Genomic DNA, 14,755 nt, shown 5'->3' with positions numbered 1-14,755 from the left:
CACAGGCTAGAAAAATCTTCAAGCGCTGAAACACTCCATCAGGGAAACAAAGAGGAAATGAGAAAAACTGGGAATTACAGTTTACTGTGCCAGGTATTTGATGTTTATTCTCATTTATTCCTCATCACAGTCCTTGGACACAGTGTTTATAGGTGAAGAAATGAAACACAAGAAGTGACTGGAGCAAAGTTACCAGCTTTTAACTGGAAAAGCCATCACTTACTGACAGGAAATAACAGTCTTCAAAACTGCTGAGAACACTTAGATCATCTTAAGAGAGGCCAAACAGGGAGATAAAACAAAACAAAAACACCCCAGCCCTGCAACTATTAATTTAAAAACAAAACCAAAAGTACAGATATGAAAGGCAAAAAAAAATGTTCAGAATATTATCAGGGGCCAGATTTCCTGATGGCTAGGACAGCTCTTAGAGGGCAGTGATAAATATCCTGGCTCTGAATCAATTAGTCTAACTCTGCAGCTGTCAGGAATTACCGCCCAGAGGCAGACACTTTAGGAGAAAGGCAATCCATGTGTTACTCAGTGGGGGAAAAACCTCACACACAAAAAACGATGTCTCCAGGGATGATACAAGACCCACTGCTACAGATAACTTTCCTGGTTCCAAATCCCCCAGGCAAACTGAGCAGCTTGGAAAACAGTCATCAAGTGTGAGTGTCAATATGGAAGAGGTCACAGCAGGAAAGGAGGGTCAAAGAGAGACACCATCTCCAGAATGAGATCAAGACAACAAGCCATGTACAGACCCTGAAGTGTGACTAACAGATCTTCAGTGATGCCTGTAACATGAATGACGTGAAGCTAATTCCTCAGATACTATGATGTTTAAGGCAGTTTTAAAAGAAAAGAGGAGGCCGGGCATGGTGGCTCAAGCCTGTAATCCCAGCACTTTGGGAGGCCGAGACGGGCGGATCACAAGGTCAGGAGATCGAGACCATCCTGGCGAACACAGTGAAACCCCGTCTCTACTAAAAATACAAAAAACTAGCGGAGCGAGGTGGCGGTCGCCTGTAGTCCCAGCTACTTGGGAGGCTGAGGCAGGAGAATGGCGGGAACCCGGGAGGCGGAGCTTGCAGTGAGCTGAGATCCGGCCACTGCACTCCAGCCTGGGCGACAGAGCAAGACTCCGCCTCCAAAAAAAAAAAAAAAAAAAGAGGAAACATCAAAAAACCCACAGAGATATAAAATGGTGACTGTCATCTCACCAAAAATTGCAAGAGCCAACACCTGTATAATGGGAGGCTTGCTCCTTTTTTGTTAAGGTGGGGGGAAGCTCTTTCTTTTTGGTTTGTTGTTTGAGACAGGGTCTCATTCTGTCACCCAAGCTGGAGTGCAGTGGCACCATCACAGCTCACTGTGGCCCTGACCTCCCAGATTCAACTGATCCTCCTGCCTCAGCATCCAGAGCAACTGGGACTACAGGTGCACACCATGATGCCCAGCTAATTTTTGTATTATTTATTTTTAGTAGAGATGGGGTTTCTGCCATGTTGCCCGGGCTGGTCTCAAATTTCTGAATTCAAGTGATCCGCCTGCCTTGGCCTCCCAAAGTGCTGGGATTACAGGTGTGAGCCACTGCACCCAGCCGAGGCTCTTTCTAATGGCATTTTGCTCTCTGGAGAGAAACGGGTAAGATCCAGTGTAAATCCAAAGTCACTAAGATTCAGCACAAGTACCATAAGCACAAGTCATTCCAGGACTCTTTCTCCCTAGAAATCTACAATTATCACACTCCCCTAAATATAATGGATAAACTGCCTCCTCTTCTAGAATGTTATCTGAATAAGCAGACAGTCTCAAAATTAGCATAGTATATCAGGAGATGGGAGACTTCCAGCGAACAGCCAGTATGAATGAAGAGTTAAAAAGAATTACACCTACCTCTGGTTTTTATATAACCAAGAATTTGGATGGATTCAACCATCAGTGTGATGACTTTGAGAAACATTAGTTTCAGGGTATTGCTTTTGTCTAGTAAAAATATAAAAATTCATTTATGGGCTGAGCACAGTGGCTCTCGCTGGTAATCCCAGCTCTTTGGGAGGTCAAGGCAGGAGGATCACTTGAGCTCAGGAGGCCAAGGCTGCAGTGAGCCATGTTTGATTCACCACATTCCAACCTGGGTGAGAGAGTGCCTATCTCAAACAAACAGAAAATTCATTTATGGATAGGAACAGAAAAAGCTTTGACAAGACCAAAAATATATTTTTTGAGGCAGATTTTTTGCTCTGTTGCCCAGGATGGAGTGCAATGGTGAGATATTGGCTCACTGCAACCTCCGCCTCCTGGGTTCAAGTGATACTCTTGCTTCAACCTCCCAAGTAGTTGGGATTACAGGCACCCGCCACCACACCTGGCTTATGTTTTTGTTTTTGTTTTTTTTTGAGACAGAGTCTCGCTTTGTCGCCCAGGCTGGAGTGCAGTGGCACGATCTCAGCTCACCACAAGCTCCACATCCCGGGTTCACGCTGTTCTTCTGCCTCAGCCTCCTGAGTAGCTGAGACTACAGGTGCCCATCGCCAAGACTGGCTAAATTTTTTGTATTTTTAGTGGAGATGAGGTTTCACCATGTTAGTCAGGATGGTCTCGATCTCCTGACCTCATGATCCACCTGCCTTGGCCTCCCAAAGTGCTGGGATTACAGGCGTGAGCCACCGTGTCCAGCCTAATTTTTGTATTTTTAGTAGAGACAAGGTTTCACCATGTTGGCCAGACTGGTCTCGAATTCTTGACCTCAGGTGATCTACCTGTCTTGTCCTCCCAAAGTGCTAGGATTACAGGCATGAGCCACTGTGCCCAGCCAAAAAAATAAATTATTTGATAAATCACACTCTCTCAGGTTGAGAATGTTCTTAGCAATCAAGTATATAAATATCCTAATCAAATGAAAGTCCTTAGAAAACCCTGGGGTAGACTGGCTGTGGTGGCTCATGCCTGTAATGAGGGGAGGAGGGCTGACTGCTTGAGCACAGTGTTCCAGAACAGCCTGGGCAATGTAATGAAACTCCATCTCTACAAAAAAAAAAAAAAAAAAAAAAAACACACACACACACACACAAAACAAAAATTAGCTGGGCATGGTGGTGTGCACCTATAGTCCCAGCTACTCAGGAGGCTGAGGTAGGATGATCACCTGAGCCTGGGAGGTGGAGGATGCAGTGAGCCAAGATTATGCCACCGCGCTCCAGCCTAAGTTACAGAGCAAGACTCTGTCTCAAAACAAACAAACAAATAAACAAACAAACACTCCTGGGGCTTAAATCAAGGAGTATCATGCATTGAACCTGCTTATTCTTGCTCTGACACTGTTGCATAATTACTGAAAAGAACAAGATGGCAATGGGCTCTCAGAACACATCAGGTTTCCAAACAGACACCCAAACCCTGATGTTGAATTTCTGTAGAGTTATCAAAGAAAAGGCTCCAAGCACACGAGGAAGCCCCCTAAATCCACTTAGTAAAAAGCACTGTAACTGCATGAGAAAGTGCAGAATCCCATTATCTTGGTTGCTTCAGCTGGACCTGCTCCTCAGTTCCAGTTTTCCTGACAAGGAAGAAAGTGGGTTCCACCTGATAATGGAGGCTTAACATCCTCTTATTTTCACAAAACTAGGGGAACCAAGGCTGATTTTGTCCAAAGCCAATAGGTGGTCTTCCTGACTACCCAGCTCACTTCTATTTCCCTGGGACCACGCTATATCATTCTAGTTTTCCTACTAACCTTTTCCTTTCTAGAATTCCTTTTGCAGAACTTCTACCACCAAAGCCGAACTAGTCAGAGGAGAAAACGTCAATAGCCAGTCTTTGACATCTATACATACGACCTTGTCCCAGTTCTCCCGCATAGCCAACACACAGCTGAGTCCACCAGTCAGTTAAATGTGCACTGATCTGGCTGTCGAGGCTGCTGACAGCTCAGCTCATTATGCCCAACACACAAGCCAGTGCCACTCACACAGAACGGCTGGTACTGAGACAACTGTGCTGCCAACACATGATATATCACCCATCATCTCTGACATTCTCTGTGCCAGGGGAAAGCTGGGGCATTTCATGCTTCTCAAATTACACCTGTCAATGCAGCAATGTACAAACACATGGGATCTGAGAATGCACAGACTTAACTTCCAGTCCCTGATCTGCCACTTATTTGCAACCTTGGCAAAAATCCATTCAACTAATGTGGATGTTCCCCAGTGTATGTTAGGGGCTGGATATTTTAAGTTTAGATAGTTCCTCTTTTCTAGGACATCCTAGACTAAAAAAGACAAACTCAGTAGGGTGTGATAAGTGTGAGGCCAGCTGGGAACATATAGGAAGGGCATCTACCCCACGTGGGAGCAGAAGTATGAAGCGACTTCCCAGAGGGAGCCCTAAACCAAAGCCCTAAAGGACAATTAACTTGGCCAGCTGATGGGGGTGCGAGACGGGCATTGCAGAAAGAAGGAGCAGTCACTTGTACAAAGGCCAGGAGGTGAGAGAGAAGGTCCACTTAGGAAGTACAAGGAGTTCAGTACAACTGCTACCTTCTGTCTCTTGAACAAGCCTAGCTTATCCTTACATCTGAGCCTTTGCATTTACTGTACTGCTCAGGACACTATTCCCACAGATCTCTGCATGGCTAAATCCTTCTCAACATCCACGTCTGCTCAAATGCCTCAGAGGCTTTCACTGACCACTGTAGCTTAAATATCTTGTGCTCCCTGACACAGGGATTTAAGAACTGATCTTGTGGCCAGGCGCAGTGGCTCATGCCTGCAATCCCAGCACTTTGGGAGAAGGTGGGCAGATCACAAGGTCAGGAGATAGAGACCCTATCTCTACTTAAAAAAAAAAAAAAAAAGGCCGGGCGCGGTGGCTCAAGCCTGTAATCCCAGCACTTTGGGAGGCGAGACGGGCGGATCACGAGGTCAGGAGATCGAGACCATGCTGGCTAACACGGTGAAACCCCGTCTCTACTAAAAAAAATACAAAAACTAGCTAGGCGAGGTGGCGGGCGCCTGTAGTCCCAGCTACTCAGGAGGCTGAGGCAGGAGAATGGCGTAAACCCAGGAGGCGGAGCTTGCAGTGAGCTGAGATCCGGCCACTGCACTCCAGCCTGGGCGACAGACCGAGACTCCGTCTCAAAAAAAAAAAAAAAAAAATTAGCCAGGCATGGTGGTGGGCACCTATAGTCCCAGCTAGTAGGGAGGCTGAGGCAGGAGAATGGCGTGAACCCAGGAGGCAGGGCTTGCAGTGAACAGAGATTGCGCCACTGCACTCTAGCCTGGGCAACAGAGCGAGACTCCGTCTCAAAAAAAAAAAAAAAAAAAACCCAACAACAGCAAAACTGATTTTGTTTGATTGCTCCTTGCCATGTGCAAGGCTCCTTGGTGTACTGTACTGGCAAAGAAGATAATAAATACTTGTTGACTGAGCTATAATGTAATGGTTAAGTATACAGACTTTGGAGCCAGACTGCCCCAGTTCAAATGCAGGGCTCTGCTGCTTTTTAGCTATGTGATCTTCAGCAAACAACTTCTCTGCTTCCGTTTTCCTCATCTGCAAAACAGGGATAACAGTACCTCTATCTCATCAACTGTGAGGATTGAGTGAGTTGAATCAGGTAATACACTTAGAATAGCACCTGTCCCATACTAAACAATACATGTTAGCTACATTGTTGAAATGGCTTCTCAGGAACCAGACTTCATTTAGATTGCTTAGAGAAGGTGAAGTTTCTGATTTTTAACATTTAGATGGCAATGTTAACTTAAAGAAAAAAAGGAACAATTTTTTCCACAGGCAGCTGGCCGACACATTTCACTATGATCTCACTCAGCCTCCTTCCCATGTGGGCTGAGGTAGCCCTGCTCCTAAAAACAGAAAATGGCTGCTGACATGATCTCCTCAATCAGTTCCAGACGACAACCTCGAGAAAACACTTTTAAGATTTAATGGTCTTCCAAACTTGCTTATCTCCTTTGAAAGAGGGAGCCTGTTTAGAAGGCACTGAAATTTGTAGGGAAAGTGACTAGCTTTAGGAACGTGGGTCTTAAGAGAAAAACACAAAAGGTAATTATGAAGGCCATTTTACCCTTCCAAGAGAATTTTAACAGAACTCCATCAAGAGTGTTGTAAAAGGAAATAAGTGAAAAATAGACATTTTAAACAAGTAAACATCAAGCTCCAAAATTAAATACCCAATATACCCAGAAAGTCTGGCCCATTAAAAAACCCACTTAGCAATTTCAGCTTAAAGTGTGTATTTGTTCATCTTCTTTGGTCTCTCAGAACTGGGACTGACATTGAAATTGGGATATCAGAAAGGAGAGAAGACATAGCTGGTGGAGCCTGTCAATTCTTTTCTCCTGAGTGTTGGAGGACAGTATTTTGGATGAAGATGACCGCTAGGAACAAAGTGCCTCAGCATTAGGTACCATGTTTGGAAAAAGACACTGAAACCGAATGGCAATGACAACAGAACAATGTGGCATATTATGGCAGTTCTAGGGAGAGAACCAAGAAAGCAACAAAGCATTCATAAGGAAGAGCCTGGCACAGGGAAAGACTAATTCCTAGAAGACATGTTTTTGATAGCCTTATACTCAAAGCGAGGTCAGGCCAGCAGCAGACATCACCCGGGAGCTGGTCAGAAATGGAGAAGCAGAATCTGCATTTTAACCAGATCCCCAGGGGATTCACAGAAAAGCCAGAGGAGCTCTGCTCTACAAGGCAGTGGGCCCCAAACCAGGCTGCCTCTCAGAATCACCTGTAAACTTCGAAAAGAAAAAAGGCAGATGCTGGGTCCCTATTCCAGACCAAGTGAGTCAATCACACTCTTTCTGGATATTGCCCAAGCACGTAGCATTTTCTTCTTCAGTTTTGGAGGGCAATCTTGATGTACACCCTCTTTTGAGAGTCACTGCTCCAGAACAAAGATCCAGTCTCAAAAGACAAAGAAAAGCTACGCATCCTAATGGGACATGTACATGTGGGGTGAAAATACAGATATAGAGAGCAGTGGGAAGTTAAGGGAAAAAAAAAAAGGAATCACTATTTCCACTTAAAAGCTCTGCTGCTGCTTAGCCCTAGTGAGAAGAGGAACCGAACCCAATCTTCTCTCAGGAGGAAACACCTTATTTTCTCAGGCCAAATGCCTACCTGTCCACAGCACCAGCTTGCCAGGCACCTACCTTGCTTGTCTGATTTGGTTTGATCCCAGGCCCTCGAACCAACAGTGGAACTTTGATATCAAACTCATACAGCTGTCTCTTGTCTATTGGCAAGGAAAACTGTCCTGAAAACAAAACACACAAGGTAAAGATGGAGCCAAGACAGGGGCCTTGCTCATGTTATGTTTCACTCATTTAATCCACAGCCAACACTAAAACAACTTTGTTCTACTGATTCTGGTGTTTTAATAGAAAGCTGAAATTTGCCTAGAGACATCTCTTGTTACTACAAGGCAGGAAAATAACGAATTTATCTTCTCTAAATAAATGACTAGAAGGGACTCCCTGGCTTATGATAGGACAAAATGAGCAAAAATAATGACAGGAAAGTATTGAAACACAAATACATAAAAAATTATGCATGCTACTCAGCCTCATCACAACTTAAGTTCACTCCAAAAACTGTCAAATAAACAAACAAAAACACCTATCTTGTGTTTCCTGAATAAACTGCATCTCAAAATAACCAAATAATTGGTAAGGGGAAGTAGTTCTCTGAGGAATTCCAGCTAATAAAACACAAAAGAAAGGACAGGATTACAAAATCAACATTTTGCAGTTTCTGAGGGAATAATGAATTTAGGCAACAATCATCAATGGAATAACAGAAAAGCTCAGAGGAAGAGCTCAGGCTGAAACCACCTGACCCATCAATCACCAGCACCCCAAAAACAGTGCAGCCAGATGCCTCGGGCCTCATGACATGATGCAATAGGAAGAACACACCAGCAGGCGAGGATGCACCATCACCTGAAAATGCAAATTTCCATCAAGTTCCGAATCTAACTACCAATCTGTAAGAAATGCTGACTAGAGATGAACAAGTTAAGGCACTATATGACAGCAGTTAGCCAAATTCAGAATGTGAGACATTCTGATGGACAAAAGACCCACTTCTCCCTGTAAATTCATGGCAAATGACAAGAGTTAGGAGACACAATAACTAGAGGTAGTATGTGGACTTTGTCTGCATCTTTTTTTTTTTTTTTTTGAGATGGAATCTCGCTCTGTCACCCACGCCGGAGTGCAGTGGTATGATCTCGGCTCACTGCAACCTCCGCCTCCTGGATTCAAGCGATTCTCCTGCCTCAGCCTCCTGAGTAGCTGGGACTACAGGCATGTGCCATCACGCCTAATTTTTATATTTTTAGTAGAGAAAAGAGTTTTGCCATGTTGGCCACGCTGATCTGGAACTCCTGTGATCCAGACTCAGGTGATCCACCTGCCTTGGCCTCCTAAAGTGCTGTGAGCCACTGTGGCTGGCGGTCTGCATCTTGATACATAATAACCAGTCAGATGCATAATCTGGTGTTGAATCCTGGAGTCATGTGTATGGGAGTTGCTTCAAAACCTTCTAGCAACAAAAGAAAAACACAGGGGGAGTAGGAAGAATTCAAAAGACTGGCCTCATGCAGCTGAAAATCTAAGTCGGATAATGGGGGCTATTTTACTATTCTCTACTTTGTGTTTAAAAATATTCACAGGCCGGGCATGTGGCTCATGTCTGTACTCCTAGCACTTAGGGAGGCTGAGGTAGGCAGATTACCTGAGGTCAGGAGTTCAAGACCCGTCTGGCCAACATGGTAAAAACCCATCTCTACTAAAATACAAAAATTGGTCACGCGTGGTGGCATGTGCCTATAGTCTCCAGTACTCGAGAGGTTGAGGCAGGAGAATCGCTTGAATCTAGGAGATGGAGGTTGCTATGAGCCGAAATCATGGCGCTACTACACACCAGCCTGGGTGAGAGAGTGAGATTCTGTCCCCCCACTCCCCCCATCAAAAAAAAAATCACAATAATGCATTAATGCCTAAGTGATCTCCTCCTATGCAAGCAAGTCTCAAGTGAATCCCATTCAAGTGGACATTTATATATGTGGAAAGAAGAAAATGTTTGCTTTTAACAACAGAAGGTCCAAGTAGAAAGCATGAAAGTCAAGGACACAGAGCTGACTCATCCTGCAGCTTTTGAAAAAAAAAAAAAACAAAAACACCCAAAAAACAAATTCCATGAATGGCAAGAAAGTTTTCCCCACAAGACAACCTTCTTTTGGTCTTCCTGTCTCAAATGCCTTCCATACGGCCTGCCTCCAACCCATCAAGCTCATGCTCTGCCCCTACTCTAGAACACCGTGTCATCTTGCGTGTGAAACAGCAAATAAAAAATCCTGGTTTCTCCATGTGTGAATGATGTGGTGCTCCAACTGGAGGGGTCCTGAGGGCAAGATCCTCCCTCTGGCATGTTCAGTTATAACAAGACTAGAACTCCCTGCCAGGGCTCATTGGGTGAAAAAGGAAAGACATATTCTCAAAGATCACAGCAGTACCTAACCCTGCCTCTGACCTGTGTGATAGCCATTGTCTGAGGTATAGAAGATGTAAGTGTTGTTGAGCTCCCCGGTGAACTCCAATCTCTTGACCAGTTTCTCCACAAGGTCATCAACTGAGAGGAGAGTTTGCCACCTGGATGTGAACAGAAGGTAGAAATGGGACTTTAGGGGCAATGGCTGAGGTATCACTATCTTGCCAAAAAAACAAACAAGCAAACAAAAAAAAAAACAACCAAAAACAAAGACACCCCCACTTAAAAAAAAGAAAAAACCCAAAATACTCTCCCCCAAAACTCAAATCCCCAATCTCCATTCCCCAGACCTTCCCATTGTAAAAAACAGATTAGAAAATTCCAGAACGGCCGGGCGCAGTGGCTCACGCCTGTAATCCCAGCACTTTGGGAGGCTGAGGCGGGCGGATCACGAGGTCAGGAGATCGAGACCATCCTGGCTAACACAGTGAAACCCCGTCTCTACTAAAAATACAAAAAAATTAGCCGGGCGTAGTGGCAGGCGCCTGTAGTCCCAGCTACTTGGGAGGCTGAGGCAGGAGAATGGCGTGAACCCGGGAGGCGGAGCTTGCAGTGAGCCGAGACCGCGCCACTGCACTCCAGCCTGGGCGGCAGAACGAGACTCCGTCTCAAAAAAAAAAAAAAAAGAAAATTCCAGAACATAATTCATTCCAAAGTTAATTGTTTCCAAAGAAATAAACTCGTTTTTAAATAACCCGTAAGCTTTACTTTTTATTGCCAATAGTGATGAGAGTAGAGACAAACAGAAGACAGAGTTGTCCATTCTCAGTACTGTGTACTACAGATTAATTCAGATAGGCCTGTGCTACAAAAAAGCTTAAGATGTTTGAACTAGGAGCTGGCAAACTATGACTCATGGGCTGAAGCTTGCCCACTGTCTGTTTTTATAAAGTTTTATCGGACCACAACCATGCTCATTCATTTACATATTACACAGGGCTGCTTTTGTGCTACAACAGCAGAGCTGAGTAGTTGTGACAGAATGCATGACCTGCAAGCCTATTAATATTTACTATCTGCCCCTTTACAGAAAAAGTTTGCTTATCCCTGGTCTACACTAAACACTTCCTAAGAGAAAGTAATGGATTTTTAAAAATTGAATTAAGATAATTTCTTGAAAATTCCAAAGGGCAAGGGCAAATATTTTGATCTTGTCTAAGCTTTTGGGTCATTTGTCACAGATGACAATGGGTGCTCTCAACCAAATAACCTTTTCTTTAAAGCAGGAGAAAAAAATTCTACGACGTGGTTCAAGTTTGCAATACTTTTGCCAAGTCCTAAAAATGGGCAGTCTAACTAGTACTGGGGTCCAAAGGCCACCTCACTGAGTGTAAAGGAATGTCTCTGCTTCTGGTGCCCCATTGAAGCCTCTCTCCCACTGACCTGCTTCCCTCTGTTTTTGTTTCAGAGACAACAATGTGGCGGTCCCCTCTTCATGAGCTGATTTGTAGAGTCCTTAAAACAACTCAGATTGTTATGTAGCAGCAGCTCTTACCTTTTCCTAAATGCATTATCTAAAAACTGTATTGAAGAATTAGTCATTGGAGTCTTGGCTTGCCTAATTAACCAGTGCTTGTTCTAAAATTTAGAAGAAAAAAATGTTAACACCACAGTCAAACAAACTACTGGATTACTAGAGTAGATAATAAATAGAATCATTTCACTTATACTTCAGCAAGAATGAACTAATTGGAACCTGCTTAAGCAACTTCAGCCCTACTCTCCCTTCCTGCGTTCCTAAAATAGAAATTTCTGCAGATTAACTCAATCTCTCATTCTTCAGCTTCCCAGCACCTCCCAAACCATAAAAGGTCTTGGCTCCTCTGTTAGCAGCATTAAGAAATTTTAGAGGATGTCACTGGGAAACTACTGGCTAAAACGAGATTACATTTACAACTCTGATTGTATGTCTTTGGTCTATTACAATCACAAAATGGGCAAGTAACTTTACCCTTTCTCTAAGTTGCTTTTTTTGAGACAGAGGTGGAGGTGGCATTGAGCCAAGATCGCACCACTGCACTCCAGCCCAAGGCCAAGCTGGAGTGCAGTGGGGCCCATCTCGGCTCACTGCAACCTGTGCCTCCCGGATTCATGTGATTTTCATGCCTCAGCCACGCGAGTAGCTGGGATTACAGGCGTGCACTACGTCTGTCTAATTTTTGTATTTTCAGTAGAGATGGGGTTTCATCATGTTCGCCAGGCTGGTCTTGAACTCCTGGCCTCAAGTGATACTCTTGCCTTGGCCTCCCAAAGTGCTGGGATTACAAGCATAAGCCACCGCACCTGGTCTGCCTTCCTCTAAGTTTTGCCTAGCCAAGATGTCAGTCACCCTAGATCCTAAGGAAAAATCTTATTACAGCAATTTCCTAAAACTTCAAGTCTAAATCTGGATGGCCCTCCCATTTAAACAAAAACATCCCCATATACTATTCTCTCTGCTCTATTTGTAAAACCCTAAGCCACCATATCTCAAACTATGCTCCTCAAAGTGTTATTAAGTTTGGGAAATGCTATATAGCATATCCTCCTGCTAGAAATTCACATTTGATCATGAATAACTCTGAGAAGTCCTGCAGCGGAGTGACTTATTTAACTCAAACTTTCCAAACTTACTTGACCATGGGAACTTTTTATTAACTTCTTTTGGAACACAGATTACGAATGGTCCTCTAATTTAAAACCCAGTTCACTCAGCTTTGAAATTGTATTTAACAAGCACTTGCCCATAACGTGCCAGGCAATATGCTAATTGTTTCTATGTACTTGAATTCATACAGTAGTTCATAAGGGATCAAGAGCTCCCACTTCACATGAAAAAATGCAGTTAAGCATTGTGCTCATGGTCAGAACTGTGCTAGAAAGTGGTAGTTCTGAGTTTGACTTTATGACTCCTTCTTTCTATAACCTTACAAGCAATTACAATTTCTGGATAACAGACCTGAGGCAATGGAGGCCTTCCGTCTTTGAACCAGGGAACTGTCTATACACCAAGCCAAGGGAAGTGTAAGTAATTGGCACATGAGGCAAACATATGGGTTGTTGTGGCTTTTAATCATGTCACCTGGTTCATTTTTCCATTCAACTTCCCTTTCCATCCATATTGCTCTGTGCCACCCCTTCTTCCCATGCCTCAAAGGCTAGTGAGGGCCACCAGGAGGCTGGTGCAGTCCCGGCTATGCCAGGAGGGAGGAGAGCCTGCACAGAGGTTACCAGGGGAGCCTGAGTGATATGCCTGTAAATTGGGAAAGATGGCATTCTTTACCATTCCCTGTCAACTCTCCAGCTGCTCACTGGATGTGTAGCAGGAACTTTATCTGTACTTGCAATGCAAGTATACTATCGGTTGTAATAGGGACAGATGCAATTACCTCTAAAACATTGTGAAGAAAAACCCACTGCATGGCTCAAAGGCTTCCTGACAAGTATATCATATAGTTAATTATACTGAGTACGGCTGAATACAAGGGATGGGGGAAGCTACCGTTCCATGGATGTTGAAGTTCTTGTTTCTTGGTGCAAAGACATTCTGGAAGGCCTTCTGGTACTGAGGTGCAGCTGTCCAAGGCGAATGAGGCGCTGGAGTGGCGATCATCATGAAGAAGGGCTCAAAGTTGGACTTGTAGTCCAGAAAGTCCAAGGAGACATTAGCCTGACACATAAAAAGATTTGTCATCTCCTACCTTACCCAACAGATGAGTATTTAATAGATAAATGTCTTCTGGTGAGCAGACAGCACAGGGTCTTACTAGCTTTTAAGCAATCTTAGCACATGATCTCATGTCATAGCCATTTGCAAGCATATTGTTGGAATAAATATATTTGGTTTTTAGGCAATACTTTAAAGACTGAGAAGCATACCAACATAAGAAGGCAATGAAGATCTTGATGATTTTATATGACCTAGAAATCATGTCTCCCACAAAGAAGGAAACAGTAACTTGGCCATTTTAGTATTAACTTACACTAATGGAGATTATGGTATCTACATGTGATGCCTTAAAGGATGTAAAAAGAGAGTCAACTTAAAACAGTGGGAAAGGTAGATTAAGTTACCTTAACCTTATGAAAATATGTAGAAAGTATATGTCATAAATTATGCACTGAAGTAGTTAAGCGAATAACATTAGATTCAAATACATCCCACTAGGGCTTTAATACAAAGACTTACATTTTTCCTTTGCTTATTAGAAGATACTTTATGAAAATGAAAGCATGCAGGCCAGGCGCGGTGGCTCAAGCCTGTAATCCCAGCACTTTGGGAGGCCGAGACGGGCGGATCACGAGGTCAGGAGTTCGAGACCATCCTGGCTAACACGGTGAAACCCCATCTCTACTAAAAAATACAAAAAGCTAGCCGGGTGAGGTGGCTGGCGCCTGTAATCCCAGCTACTCAGGAGGCTGAGGCAGGAGAATGGCGTAAACCTGGGAGGCGGAGCTTGCAGTGAGCTGAGATCCGGCCACTGCACTCCAGCCCTGGCGACAGAGCGAGACTCCGTCTCAAAAAAAAAAAAAAAGAAAATGAAAGCATGCTACATATATATTGTTTTTCATTGTTCTGAAGTAATTTCATTTATTCCCAACACTAACTCAAAAGATACTGACTGTATCTATCTCCTATAATCCCTCCATCTACCTTTCACTCCAGTCCTATCAGCTTCCTTGTGGTTTCTCAAATATGCCAGGTACACTCCTGCCTCAGGGCCCTCCCACTTACTGTTCCCTGACTCTATAGCACTCTTCCCCGGATCTGCACAGCTCATTCTCACCTACTTCGAGTTTCTGCTTAAATGTTATCTAAGTAACCTCATACCCTAACTTATTTCTCTAATTGATCACCAGCTAATGACACAACACATAAGACTGTGTGTGTGTAAGTAAAATTACCTTCCACAGAATCAGGGACTTTGCTTCATTTACTGCTGAATACTGGCTACACCAGGTGCTGAACTATTGAGTGAATGAATATATAATACTATGGAAGACTGTCGTTAGAAATGCCTCAGAATAGGGAAGTCCCAATTTAACCTGCTTTCAGTAATTTTTATATATAAATACCCAATGCCCAAATAAATCCAGTATCCCTATCCCTCCATCCTCATAATGGGGCCTGTGAAGCTGCCATCTTGTAGCTTGTGAGTAAAACTGGGGTCAAGAGTAG

The 14,755-nt window shown here is 43.8% G+C and overlaps 1 protein-coding gene across 1 annotated transcript in view; it reads right to left on the bottom strand.

Annotated features, from left to right (window-relative positions):
• The window catches only part of GNS (glucosamine (N-acetyl)-6-sulfatase), a 46,511-nt gene that overhangs the window by 16,881 nt on the left and 14,875 nt on the right, over window positions 1-14,755 (bottom strand). The window contains exons 6-9 of the mRNA XM_033221390.1: window positions 13,079-13,246; window positions 11,093-11,175; window positions 9,580-9,698; window positions 7,197-7,300 (exon numbers count right to left, since the gene is read on the bottom strand). Of these exons, the coding sequence (XP_033077281.1) occupies window positions 7,197-7,300; window positions 9,580-9,698; window positions 11,093-11,175; window positions 13,079-13,246 (474 nt within the window). The remainder of the gene's footprint in view (window positions 1-7,196; window positions 7,301-9,579; window positions 9,699-11,092; window positions 11,176-13,078; window positions 13,247-14,755) is intronic.

Source organism: Trachypithecus francoisi, unplaced genomic scaffold (assembly GCF_009764315.1).
Source record: "Trachypithecus francoisi isolate TF-2019V2 unplaced genomic scaffold, Tfra_2.0 Lachesis_group11, whole genome shotgun sequence".
In the NCBI taxonomy this organism is placed as follows: domain Eukaryota; kingdom Metazoa; phylum Chordata; class Mammalia; order Primates; family Cercopithecidae; genus Trachypithecus; species Trachypithecus francoisi.
Note: the sequence above shows the minus strand (reverse complement) of the source record. Positions and strands in the feature narration are given on the sequence as shown.